The sequence below is a fragment of the Leptonychotes weddellii genome, chromosome 4, assembly GCF_054177405.1.
Source record: "Leptonychotes weddellii isolate Sample4059 chromosome 4, ASM5417740v2, whole genome shotgun sequence".
In the NCBI taxonomy this organism is placed as follows: Eukaryota; Metazoa; Chordata; class Mammalia; order Carnivora; family Phocidae; genus Leptonychotes; species Leptonychotes weddellii.
In genome coordinates, this window is record NC_138372.1 from 112,090,763 (window position 1) to 112,104,284 (window position 13,522).

The window sequence follows — 13,522 nt, forward strand, 5'->3', positions numbered from 1 at the left end:
ATAAAATTTATTCTAAACTCTTCTCCATTGAGGGGTCTTGGTTCCATTTTCCTTTTGCCTGTTTGTTTCTTTTTTTAAAGATTTTATTTATTTATTTATTTGACAGAGACACAGCGAGAGAGGGAACACAAGCAGGGGGAGTGGGAGAGGGAGAAGCAGGCCTCCTGCGGAGCAGGGAGCCTGATGCGGGGCTCGATCCCAGGACCCTGGGATCATGACCTGAGCCGAAGGCAGACACTTAACAACTGAGCCACCCAGGCACCCCTGCCTGTTTGTTTCTTAACGATCTGCCTATTCTCCAAATCTACCAATCTATTGAAAAAATGCTTGCTTTAAGGAAATTGGTACCTCCTAATTGCCACATTTGAATTATTTTCTCATAATGTATTGGAAGATGAACCAGTCAAACTAGAGCAGGAAAGGTCAGACAGGTGGGAGGTGTTGAGAAAAGGAAAAATGTAAGAAGAAAAGATGTTGTATAGAGTCAAATATTGTAGCAAACAAAAAAATGGAAAATGGGGAAAATGCCAACAGTTGATTGAGCACAGGACATTTTTACCCTGAAGATGTTTTGACTCCATCTTGATTAAAAACAAACACTTTTTTCTAATTAATAGGCTTTATTTTTTAGAACAGCTTAGATTTACAGAAAAATTGAGTAAAGAGAAAATACAGGAAGTTCAGAGAATACCCAAACATCCTCCACTCCACACACAGTGTCCCTATTGTTAATATCTTATATTAGCATGGTACATGTGTTCCAGTTAATGAGCCAACATTGATACAAAGTCCATTGTTTATTCAGATTTCCTGCTTTTTACCTGATGTCCTTTTTTTGTTCCAGGATATCATCCACAATACCACATTACATTTGCTTGCCATGTCTCCTTAAGCTTCTCTTAGCTCTAACAGCTTCTCAGACTTTCCTTGTTTTTGAGGACCTTGATGGTTTTGAGAAGTACTTATGGGGTATATTGTAAGATGTCCCTCTATTAGAATTCGTCTGATGTTCTTCTCATGATTAGACTGGGGTTTTAAGTTGTAGCGAGGAAGACAACACCTATAATAGAATATAAAGCCCAGCAGTGTTACCAGTTGCTGTGTCAGATCATCTCAGAAAGCTTTAGGATGTATCATTTAATAGTTACACAACTTGTCAGGCTTCTTGAATCCCTTAAAAAGTTATTTGCAAACCCTATGTCTGCTTTTTTTCTGGGGCAAGAGCCTCTAAATTTCTTCAGATCCTTGAAGGTGCATACAGCCTAGCCCATTGTAGAAGCTCAGCTCTACATGGTCCTTCTTCCTCTGAATGCTTCTGAATTTAAAACTTAAGAGAAACCTAAATATTAAAACAAAAATTCATTTCAATCACATAGAAACCATTTCCTTCTCTGCTTTTTTTATCAATATCCATGAAGTTGATAGCCTCAGTATTTTCTAAGGACACTCTTTAGGACTCAGGGCTGGTGTGTGCGTGTGCGCACTCAACACACCGCACACACTTGAGGATCTCAAGCAGTATAGATTTTGAGACTTAAATTTAGTAAAAATCTCAAACGTCAGCACATTAAATGACAAAGAAATGGTACCTGGCTATTCGATTAACATTCCTTTTCTGTTATTATTTTATTAAAATATCTAAGGAGAAGTAGAATAAAAATAAATTCAGTAGTTTTCAGTTTTCAAAACTAAAACATTATCTAGGTCCCCTTTAGACTTTTTGTACATAATTTATGAATTTACTGACAAGCGAATTATTTTTATCAAAATATTGAAATTTCTAAAAAAACCCAAAATATTGAAATTTCTAATTGCACAATCTGTAACTACAACAGGTTCTTCTTGCAAAACGGAAACTGGATGGAAAATTTTATGCTGTCAAAGTGTTACAGAAAAAAATAGTTCTCAACAGAAAAGAGGTAAAATAAAATAGCATTGTTTCTCCTATATTCACTTTCTCAATTAACAGAATTGTTTTCTGGTATATAATGCAAGTTGATCCTTTACTTTTTTTTTTTTTTTTTTTTTTACAGCAAAAACATATCATGGCTGAACGTAATGTGCTTTTGAAAAATGTGAAACATCCATTTTTGGTTGGATTACATTATTCTTTCCAAACAACTGAAAAGCTTTATTTTGTTCTGGATTTTGTTAATGGAGGGGAGGTGAGTTTTATGATTAGTTTTCTAATGTTGATAATGTTTAGAAAAAATAGAATAAAGTCACAGTTTTTCTTTGCTTAACAGTTTTTGGAAGGATAGGCCAGCATTAACAGCTATTAGATCAAGATGCTGGCTAATAAGCACAAAGCAAGATGTAGAGAATTGTAAACAAAGCTCTTAAGCAGCTTATGGTGTGTAGGTGGGAAGATTCATAAAAGAACCTTGGTATGAAGCTACAGACTTCACAGATAATATAGCAAGAATAATATACTGAAACGTTAGAATAAAACATGATTTGTATTTAGATAATTATTGTCTCCACAGTTGCATATAAAGATTACTCTAGCCTGTCATTTTCTAAAACGTGCAAACTATAATCAGAGGAGATGATCCTCTAATAAAGAGTTCTGTGGTGAAGTCAGTTTGGAAAACGTTTCATGTTCCATCCCATTGGCAATTAACAATATGTTTCTTGGTGATTCACAGTATGTTTCAGCATGTTAAAGACTTTGAGTTCTGCCAAAGTCAAGATTTCGTTGAAAATATTTTCTTAGCATGCAGTCCCTTTTTGTTTGAACCAAATCTGTTAATAATACTCCCCAAAACTCTAATCAGAGGGATATTGAAATACATTTTGGAAAATGCTACTGTCATGATAATAATTATAGTAATAGCTAACATGCATCAAGTATACTTATGTGCCCAGCATTCAGGATCTTTATATGTATTATTTTCACAACAGTCGTGTTTTATAAGATAAAGAAACTGAGGCACAGAGAAGCTAGGTAACTTGCTCAAGGCATGTGGTTAATAAGTATTAGAGGCAGGAATTGAACTCAGGCAGTGTGATTCCAGGATTTAGGCAGCGGACCACCCCCTGTTCTTCTCGTTCTCAATCCTCACACCTTTCTAATTTGTTTGATCTCTGATCTGTGAATGTCTCTAAAAATTATTCTCATAGATTGTGTCCTGTCTTTACAAAGGGATCTTTCATCCCCTAGTCCCAGATCAGAGAGAGAGGAAAAGTTATTTCGAAAAGTTATTTCAACCTTAATTTTAGTATACTTAACTGTAGAATAAAGGAAGATACTGTCTATTCTGCAAACCTGAAAGATGGTCAGACACACTTAGATCATTTGCGGGAAGATCATTAAAAGAATCATCATACAACCCCCTACATCTATATGACAAAAATGCCATATGCCTCCTCAGTGTAGAGGCAAAACTTTGAAGGCTGAAGATTTGAGGTTGTCATTTTATTTTGTGTGTACATGAGTACTAACATATAATGAGAATTTATTGAGGGCCTGACACTGTGTAATTATTTTTCCTGCCTTATTTCAATTAATCATTATAACTCTTTGAGATAAATACTCTTCTAAGGCTCAGAGAGGTTAGGTAACTTTCTCAATGTCACCATGTTTTCTAGTAAGTGTCAGGTCCTGGATTTAACCTGGACCCGAGTACCAATCTGTGACTTTGAAATGTCCTGCAAGGCATTAACTGCAGATGAGATCCTGTTGCGAGCTTCGTGCTTTGTCTGTGGTTTCTTCATCTTGTTTTAGGACCTTGCTTCTGAGCCCTTTTTATACAGTGATCTCTCATAAACTGAGTAGCAAAGGTGGAAACATGTAGGCTTGTATTCTAAAAGATAGACTTGGCTAAGATAATGGGGAATAAAAAGAATGGAATAGAATGTTGGGGTTGGTGGAGGAGGAGCTGAATGGGGCAGTAATAGAAGGGCAATAAAGATGAGAAAGGATAGAGAGAGGTAGGAGTATAATTTCATTATGGGTTTCCTGTTATTTTTACTAGTACTGTCCCCCTGACTTTCTTTTTTTTGTTAATTTAAATTCAATTAGGCAACATATAGAACACTGTTAGTTTCAGATGTAGAGTTCAGTAATTCATCAGTTGCATAGTCCCTCTGATTTTCATATAACATTTTAACCTTGTCATGTGTACTTATTTGATATGATACTAGACATTTACACAAGCCCTCCTGAACCTCAGCTTCCTCATTAATTTTCTGCCTCAAACTACTTGGGTAGATTAAATAATACAAACATATAAAGTCCTCAGCATGGTGCCTTTGATTTAGTAAACAGTGTTAGCTATCATTGATGAATGGTCATGTTTTCATTTGGGGTAGTTTTCATTAATATTATATTGGATAGATGTGATCAGATCAATAACTAGAATATTACAGTAGTATAAGCTAATAAAGGCAATAGTAGGGCTAAACAGGAGGGAGTATTCAGAAATGATTAAAAGATAAAAACAGAAGAATTTATTCAATCGTTAGATATAGAGCCTAAGGGTAAAGGAGCAGTCCAGATGAATCCCAGGCCAGCCTCCATGTCCCTACTCTGTCAGGATCTATTATAACTGATCTTCACCATAACCTTTCAGAAGAGGTTAAGAAAAATTGGGGGACAATTTTTGTAAGTCAGAGAAGTTAAATGAATTGCACACAAAAAGAGAAGAATCAGGATTTGAATCCAAGTCTGATCAGCTTTAAAACCTGACTCTTCTCACTGTACCTTGTTGTGTCCCATGGCTCAGAGGGCTGGGTAGAAAGTGATGTCATTAAAGGATAGAATATAGCCGTAGTAGCAGTAAATCTGTAAAAGAAGACAAGGGGCTCTGTTCTAGACAAGTTGAATTTGTTGGCTTGTGAAATATTCAAGAAAGAGCAGTAGGCAGCAAGTCTTTGCAGGAGAAGCTCCAAGCAGAGGTGTAGGTGGGGTATGTCCACATGAAAGACATCGACATAGAGGTGGTTAAAATCACTGGATGGATTAGGTTACCTGGACAGGGTATCCGGAGAAAGAATAACAGTGGAGAAACTGAGGACAGACACCTCGCTATCCCTGCAGTGTAAGGGGCCGGAAAGGAGCCGATAGGGAACTCTCCAGGGAAGGAGAAGCCCTAAGGCGAGATCTTTGTTTTAGAAGCCCGGAAACTTAGAGTAAGGACCTAGGGCAAACTTCGCCCAGGCAGGTAACCTAATGAGTAAAGGACAGGTAGTAAGAAATAAAATACGATTTCAGGAGTATAGGAAATGACCTGGAGAGCCCAGCCGCTGCTCAGCCCTGGCCATTTGCTACCACACTGGAATTTAGGCTTAATGTTGCAGAGCTTCCTTTTTTTTTTTCCCCCAGAAGAAACCAAACCTGAATTTTTACCAAAAAATTTCTCCATTTTTAAATGTTACCAGTTAATTTAGATTTTTTCTAAAAACAGTGTTTGGCTCAAACACATTTTATCTGTGGGTTATATTTGGTCTGCCAGCCACTTGTTTCCAATCTCTGAATAGTGGTGTTTTTTTGTTTTGTTTTGTTTTTCCCAAGTGAAACCACAGTCAAAGGGCTAGTGAGAGACCTTATTGACTCCATGGCAATATCCAGATCATCGGTCTGGGTTGATAATCTTTTCCAGAGGGGTAAGGACACAGCCACACCGGGGATTGAGGAGTAAATGAGAGATGAGCAAGTTCAAGTTAGCAAGGATAGAGAAAGATGTGTGGTTAAAGAGAGAATGATTGCGAGGTGGGGGACACAAAGGAGAGTCACAGCTCTGTGCTTTGGTGCATTTTTATCTCATGTTCAGAGTAAAAAAAATCCTGTTTTTGTATTTATAGGATATATTTGTTTCACTTTGTGTGAATGATCTTAATACCCATTTCTTTTTCCATTTTACAGCTGTTTTTCCACTTACAGAGAGAACGGTCCTTTCCCGAACACAGAGCTAGGTTTTATGCTGCTGAAATTGCCAGTGCATTGGGTTATTTGCACTCCATCAAAATAGTGTACAGGTACATTTTAATATATTTCTTGTAAAAACGTCTTTTTTTATTACTTTGTTTCAGTTAATACTCAGTTTTGCTTTTCTTTCCTTTTAATTTAATAGAGACTTGAAACCAGAAAATATTCTTTTGGATTCAGTAGTAAGTATTATCTTTTAAAAATCAACCAATTCTCAATTTAATTGTTGTTATACTTGGTGGAAAAAAGGCAGCCTCAAAGGTTCCACACTGCATCATTCCATTTATGTAACATTCTCCAAATGACAGAACTGTAGAGATGGAAAACAGATGAGTGGTTGCAAGTGGTTTCTGAAATGACAATTTCAGCATAGGGGAGTACAAAAATAAAGGGGTAACGTGAGTTCCTTAGTTTCTTTGGGGTGGTGGATAGTTTTCTATCTTGATGGTAGCAGTAGTTACATAGATCTGCACGTCTCTATTGCATAGAACCACACATACATACACACACACAAATGCATATGTGTGAAAAAAAATAGTGAAAACTAAATGAAATGGACAGTCTGGTTAACAGTATTCTACCATTCCTGATTTTGATATTTTCTTACATTTATATAAGGTATCAGCATTAGGAAAAGCTGGGTGAGGGGTACACAAAACTCTGTGTACTATTTTTGCAATTTCCTGTGGGTCTATAATTATTTCAAAGTGAAATGGTTTTAAAAATTGTCAGCTTATGCCCATGCGTTGTTTTATCTTACTGCCCCTCTGTTTGTCAGGGACATGTTGTCTTAACAGATTTTGGGCTTTGTAAAGAAGGAATTGCTATATCTGACACGACAACAACATTTTGTGGGACACCAGAGGTAAGAAATAGGTTTCATTTGTTGTTTATATAATCATGTGTAAAATGCAAAAATGAATCACGAAGTGCAAATACAATATTCGAAATCAGAAAAGTAGAATAAAACTCATTTCAGAAAGCTTTTAGCTACTTGTATATATCTGATAATCATCCCTTCAGAACATTTAAAGTTTATTGATAGTATTTTTAATTGTGGTTGTAGGCTACCACAGATAACCCAAAAAAGATATAAATTATGCTTGGTTTTTTTTTTGTTTTTTTTTAGATTTTATTTAGATTCAAGTTAGTTAACATGTCGTGTATTATTAGTTTCAGGGGTAGAATTTAGTGAGTCATCAGTTGCGTATAACACCCAATACTCATTACATCAAGTGCCTTCTTTATTTTTGCGTATGACACCCAATGCTCATTACATTGCTTTTTTTTTTTTTTTAATTTTTTGAAGATTTTATTTATTTATTTGACAGAGAGAACACAAGTAGGCAGACTGGCAGACAGAGGGAGAGGGAGAAGCAGGTTCTCCGCTGAGCAGGGAGCCCGATGCAGGGCTCGATCCCAGGACCCTGGGATCATGACCTGAGCCGAAGGCAGCCGTTAACCAACTGAGCCACCCAGGCGGCCCAAGTGCCCTCTTTAATGTTCCTCACCCAGTTACCCCATCCCACCATATGCTTATTTGTTTTTAATGTTAAAAGTTTACCTTAGACTTTTTAAAGCATTTGATTAGATTTCTGATCCTTTAAAAATCACCAATCAACAATGAAGAATATACTAAAATTGTAATGTTTACACCACTCTAAATATACTAATAGCCTTTGAAGTACACACTTTAGAATGAGTAAATTGCATGGTATATGAGTATCTAAATAAAAAGCTTTTTTTTTAATAAGCTAAATCAAATATGGCAAAATACTGACATTGCCTATAATTAGTGGCAGCTATATATTGGTTTCTGTTTTCTCTTTTTATGTGTGATGAAAATATTTTATAATAAAATTAACCATTCATTTAACAGAAGAAAGGAAAGCAATGGATGTGGAGGAAAGAAAACCATAAGTCAGGGCGCTTAGGTGACTCAGTAGGTTAAGCATCTGCCTTCAGCTCAGGTCATGATCCCAGGGTCCTGGGGTTGAGTCCCACATCAGGCTCCCTGCTCAGCAGAGAGTCTGCTTCTTCCTCTGCCTGCCATTCCCCCTGCTTGTGCTCTCTCGCTCTCTCTCTGTCAAATAAATAAATAAAATCTTAAAAAAAAAAAAAAAGAAAACCACAAGTCAGAATTAATCAGAACATCTCATCCTCTACTCATGTTAGCTAGCAGAAAATGTAACCTTCCATTTGAGACAATAATAATAATCTTTACAAGTTATGTTAAAGCCTTGTTATTCTCCCTACACACATACACACACACACACACACACACATACACATTTCGTTTATTTTAAACTATCCTAATTTTAGTATATTTATAGTGATCTTAGAAGCCAGGTAGTATCTCATCTTTTTTTTTTTTTTTTTAAGATTTTATTTATTTATTTGACAGAGACAAGAGACAGAGAGAGGGAACACAAGCGGGGGTAGTGGGAGAGGGAGAAGCAGGCTTCCCCCAGAGCAGGGAGCCCGATGCAGGGCTCAATCCCAGGACCCTGGGATCATGACCTGAGCGAAGGCAGATGCTTAACGACTGAGCCACCCAGGCGCCCCGTATTTCATCTTTTTGTAGAGTAATTGCAAATATCATGATGAAATGTGTGATAAAATGGCTCATATGAGACTTTTAATCAATGTCAGAAAAGTTAAAAATAATTAAAAGTAAAAATACTTTGAAATGTTTTTTTTTTCCTTCCTTTTTCTAATCCACCCCTAGCTCTTAGATATATTTGTAACCATTCTAGTTTGGTTTGTGTATGAAGAAACATTTTTTTTGTGAATGTATATTGAGTTTTTTGAATATGGATACATTTTTATGTAAATTATATCTCCTTTAAATTGAATTTTTTTTAATTTTAATTTTTTATTTAAATTCATTTAACTAACCTATAATGTATTATTAATTTCAGAGGTAGAGTTCAGTGATTCATCAGTCTTACATAATACCCTGTGCTCATTACATCATGTGCCCTCCATAATGTTCATCACCCGGTTACCCCATCCCCCCACCCCCTTCCCTCCAGCAGCTCTCAGTTTGTTTCCTGTGATTAAGAGTCTCTTATGGTTTATCTCCCTCTCTGATTTCTTCTTGTTTTATTTTTTCCTCTCTTCCCCTCTGATCTTCTGTTTTGTTTCTTAAATTCCACATATGAGTGAGATCATACGATAACTGTCTTTCTCTGAGTGACTTATTTCGCTTACCATGATACCTTCTAGTTCTATCCACATCGTTGCAAATGGCAAGATTTCATTTTTTTGATGACTGAGTAGTATTCCTTTGAATATATATACATCACATCTTCTTTATCCATTCATCTGTCAATGGACATCTGGGCTCTTTCCATAGTTTGGCTATTGTGGACAGTGTTGCTATAAACATCGGGGTGCAGGTGCCCCTTCGGATCACTATCTTTGTATCTTTGGGGTAAATACCCAGTAGTACAATTGCTGGGTCATAGGGTAGCTCGATTTTCAACGTTTTGAGGAACCTCCATACTGTTTTCCGGAGTGACTGCACCACCTTGCATTCCCGTCAGCAGTGTATGAGGGTTCCCCTTTCTCCACATCCTCACCAAAATCTGTCATTTCCTTAGTGGTTATTTTAGCCATTCTGACTGGTGTGAGGTGGTATCTCATTGTGGTTTTGATTTGTATTTCCCTGATGCCGAGTGATGTGGAACATTTCTTTCATGTGTCTGTTGGCCATTTGGATGTCTTCTTTGGAGAAGTGTCTGTTCATGTCTTCTTCCCATTTCTTGATTGGATTATTTGTTCTTTGGGTGTTGAGTTTGATAAGTGCTTTATAGATTTTGGATACTAGCCCTTTATCTGATATGTCATTTGCAAATATCTTCTCCCATTCTGTTGGTTGTCTTTTGGTTTTGTCAACCGTTTACTTTGCTGTGCAAAAGCTTTTTATCTTGATGAAGTCCCAAAAGTTCATTTTTACTTTTGTTTCCCTTGCCTGTGGAGACGTGTCTAGCAAGACGTTGCTACAGCCGAGGTCACAGAGGTTGCTGCCTGTGTTTTCCTCTGGGATCTTGATGGATTCCTGTCTCACATTTAGATCTTTCATCCATTTTGAGTCTATTTTTGTGTGGTGTAAGAAAATGGTCCACTTTCATTCTTCTGCATGTGGCTGTCCAATTTTCCCAACACCATTTGTTGAAGAGACTTTTTTCCATTGGACATTCTTTCCTGCTTTGTTGAAGATTAGTTGACCATAGAGTTGAGGGTCCATTTCTGGGCTCTCTATTCTGTTCCATTGATGTATGTGTCTGTTTTTGTGCCAGTACCATACAGTCTTGATGATGACAGCTTTGTAATAGAGCTTGAAGTCCGGAATTGTGATGCCACCAGCTTTGCTTTGCTTTTTCAACATTCCTCTGGCTATTCGGGGTCTTTTCTGGTTCCATACATATTTTAGGATTATTTGTTCCTTTTCTTTGAAAAAAGTTGATGGTATTTTGATAGGGATTGCATTAAATGTGTAGATTGCTCTAGGTAGCATAGACATTTTCACAATATTTGTTCTTCCAGTTCATAAGCATGGAAGGTTTTTCCATTTCTTTGTGTCTTCCTCAATTTCTTTCATGAGTATTTTATAGTTTCCTGAGTACAGATCCTTTGCCTCTTTGGTTAGGTTTATTCCCAAGTATTTTATGGTTTTAGGTGCAATTGTAAATGGGATCGACTCCTTAATTTCTCTTTCTTCTGTTTCATTGTTAGTATATAGACAAGCAACTGATTTGTGTGCATTGATTTTATATCCTGCCACTTTACTGAATTCCTGTATGAGTTCTACCAGTTTTGGCGTGGAGCCTTTTGGGTTTTCCACATAAAGTATCATATCATCTGCAAAGAGTGAGAGTTTGACTTCTTCTTTGCCGATTCAGATGCCTTTTATTTCTTTTTGTTGTCTAATTGCTGTGGCTAGGACTTCTAGTACTCTGTTGAATAGCAGTGGTGATAGTGGACATCCCTGCCGTGTTCCTGACCTTAGTGGAAAAGCTCTGTTTTTCCCCATTGAGAATGATGTTCGCTGTGGGTTTTTCATAGATGGCTTTTATGATATTGAGGTATGTTCCCTCTATCCCTACACTGTGAAGAGTTTTAATCAAGGATGCTGTACTTTGTCAAATGTTTTTACTGCATCTGTTGAGAGGATCATATGGTTCTTGTCCTTTTATTAATGTGTAGTGTATCACATTGCTTTGCAGAGGTTGAACCACCCTTGCAGCCCAGGAATAAATCCCACTTGGACGTGGTGAATAATCCTTTTAATGTACTGTTGGATCCTATTGGCTAGGCTTTTGGTGAGAATTTTTGCATCCATGTTCATCAGGGATATTGGTCTGTAATTCTCCTTTTTGGTGGGGCCTTTGTCTGATTTGGGGATCAAGGTAATGCTGGCCTCATAAAATGAGTTTGGAAGTTTTCCTTCCATTTCTATTTTTGAAACAGTTTCAGAAGAATAGGTATTAATTCTTCTTTGAATGTTTGAGAGAATTCCCCTGGGAAGTCATCTGGCCCTGGACTCTTGTTTGTTGGGAGATTTTTGATTACTTCTTCCAATTTCCTTGCTGGTTATGGGTCTGTTCAAGTTTTCTATTTCTTCCTGGTTCAGTTTTGGTAGCTTATACATCTCTAGGAATGCATCCATTTCTTCCAGATTGCTTAATTTGTTGGCATGTAGTTGCTCATAGTATGTTCTTATACTTGTTTGCATTTCTTTGGTGTTGGTTGTGATCTCTCCCCTTTCATTCATGATTTTATTTATTTGGGTCCTTTCTTTTTCCTTTTTGATAAGTCTGGCCAGGGGTTTATCAGTCTTATTAATTCTTTCAGAGAACCAGCTCATAGTTATATTAATCTGTTATACTGTTCTTTTGGTTTCTATTTCACTGATTTCTGCTCTAATCTTTATTATCTTCTCCTGCTGGGTTCAGGCTTTAACTGCTGTTCTTTCTCCAGCTCCTTTAGGTGTAGGGTTAGGTTGTGTATTGGAGACCTTTCTTGTTTCTTGAGAAAGGCTTGTATTGCCATATACTTCCTCTTAGAACTGCCTTTGCTGCATCCCAAAGATTTTGAACAGTTGTGTTTTCATTTTCATTTGTTTCCGTGAATTTTTTAAATTCTTCTTTAATTTTTTGGTTGACCCATTCATTCTTTAGTAGGATGGTCTTTATTTGAGTATTTGAGTTCTTTCCAAATTTCCTCTTGTGATTGAGTTCTAGTTTCAAAGCATTATGGTCTGAAAATATGAAAGGAATGATCCCAGTCTTTTGGTACCAGTTGAGACCTGATTTTCGACCCAGTATGTGATCTATTCTGGAGAGAATGTTCCATGTGCACTCAAGAAGAATGTGTATTCTGTTACTTAGGTTGGTATGCTCTAAATATATCTGTGAAGTCCATCTGGTCCAGTGTGTCATTCAGAGCCCTTGTTTCCTTGTTGATCTTTTGTTTAGATGATCTGTCCATTGCAGTGAGTGGGGTGTTAAAGTCCCCTACTGTTATTGATGTGTTTCTTTAATTTTGTTATTAATTGGTTTATATAATTGGTTTCTCCCATGTTAGGGGCATAAATATTTACAATTGTTTGCTCTTCTTGTTGGATAGACCCTTTAATTATGATATTGTATCCTTCCTCATCTTTTATTACAGTCCTTGGTTTAAAATGTAATTTGTCTGATATAAGGATTGTTACCTTAGCTTCTTTTGATGTCCATTAGCATAATAAATGGTTTTCCAGCCCCTCACTTTCAATCTGGAAGTGTCTTTGGGTCTAAAATGAGTCTCTTGCAGACAGAATATCAATGGGTCTTGCTTTTTATCCAATCTGATACCCTATATCTTTTGATTAGGGCAGTTAGCCCATTTACATACAGAGTAACTGTTGAAAGATTTGAATTTAGTGCCATTGTATTACCTGTAAAGTCACTGTTTCTGTATATTGTCTCTGTTCCTTTCTGGTCTATGTTACTTTTGGGCTCTCTCTTCGCTTAGAGCATCCCTTCTAATATTTCTTGTAGGGCTGGTTTGGTGATCACAAATTCTTTTATTTCTGTTTGTCCTGGAAGCTCTCTATCTCTCCTTCTATTTTGAATGACATCCTTGCTGGATAAAGTATTCTTGGCTGCATAGTTTTCTTGGTTAGTACCCTGAATATATCATGCCAGTTCTTTCTGGCCTGCTAGGTCTCTGTGGATAGGTCTGCTGCCATTCTAATGTTTCTACCCTTGTAGATTACAGAGCTCTTGTCCCGAGCTGCTCTCAGGATTTCCTCCTTGTCTCTGAGATTTTGCAAGTTTCACTGTTATATGTCGAGGTGTTCACCTATTTTTACTGATTTTGAGGGGACTTGTCTGTGCCTTCTGGACTTGAATGCCAGCTTCCTTCCCCAGGTTAGGGAAGTTCTCCACTATAATTTGCTCCAGTATACCTTCTGCTCCCCTCCCTCTCTTTCTTTTTCTTCTGGGATCCCAAACATTCTAATACTGTTTCACGTTATGGTATCACTTATCTCTGATTCTCTCCTTGTGATCCAGTAGTTGTTTATCTTTCTTTTTCTCAGCATCT

The 13,522-nt window shown here is 37.0% G+C and overlaps 1 protein-coding gene across 1 annotated transcript in view; it reads left to right on the forward strand.

Annotated features, from left to right (window-relative positions):
- Positions 1 to 13,522, forward strand: part of SGK3 (serum/glucocorticoid regulated kinase family member 3) — a 126,857-nt gene that overhangs the window by 103,054 nt on the left and 10,281 nt on the right. The window contains exons 10-15 of the mRNA XM_081817124.1: positions 1,836 to 1,919; positions 2,034 to 2,165; positions 5,867 to 5,979; positions 6,075 to 6,111; positions 6,708 to 6,794; positions 7,809 to 7,871. Coding sequence (XP_081673250.1) covers positions 1,836 to 1,919; positions 2,034 to 2,165; positions 5,867 to 5,979; positions 6,075 to 6,111; positions 6,708 to 6,794; positions 7,809 to 7,871 — 516 coding nt within the window. The remainder of the gene's footprint in view (positions 1 to 1,835; positions 1,920 to 2,033; positions 2,166 to 5,866; positions 5,980 to 6,074; positions 6,112 to 6,707; positions 6,795 to 7,808; positions 7,872 to 13,522) is intronic.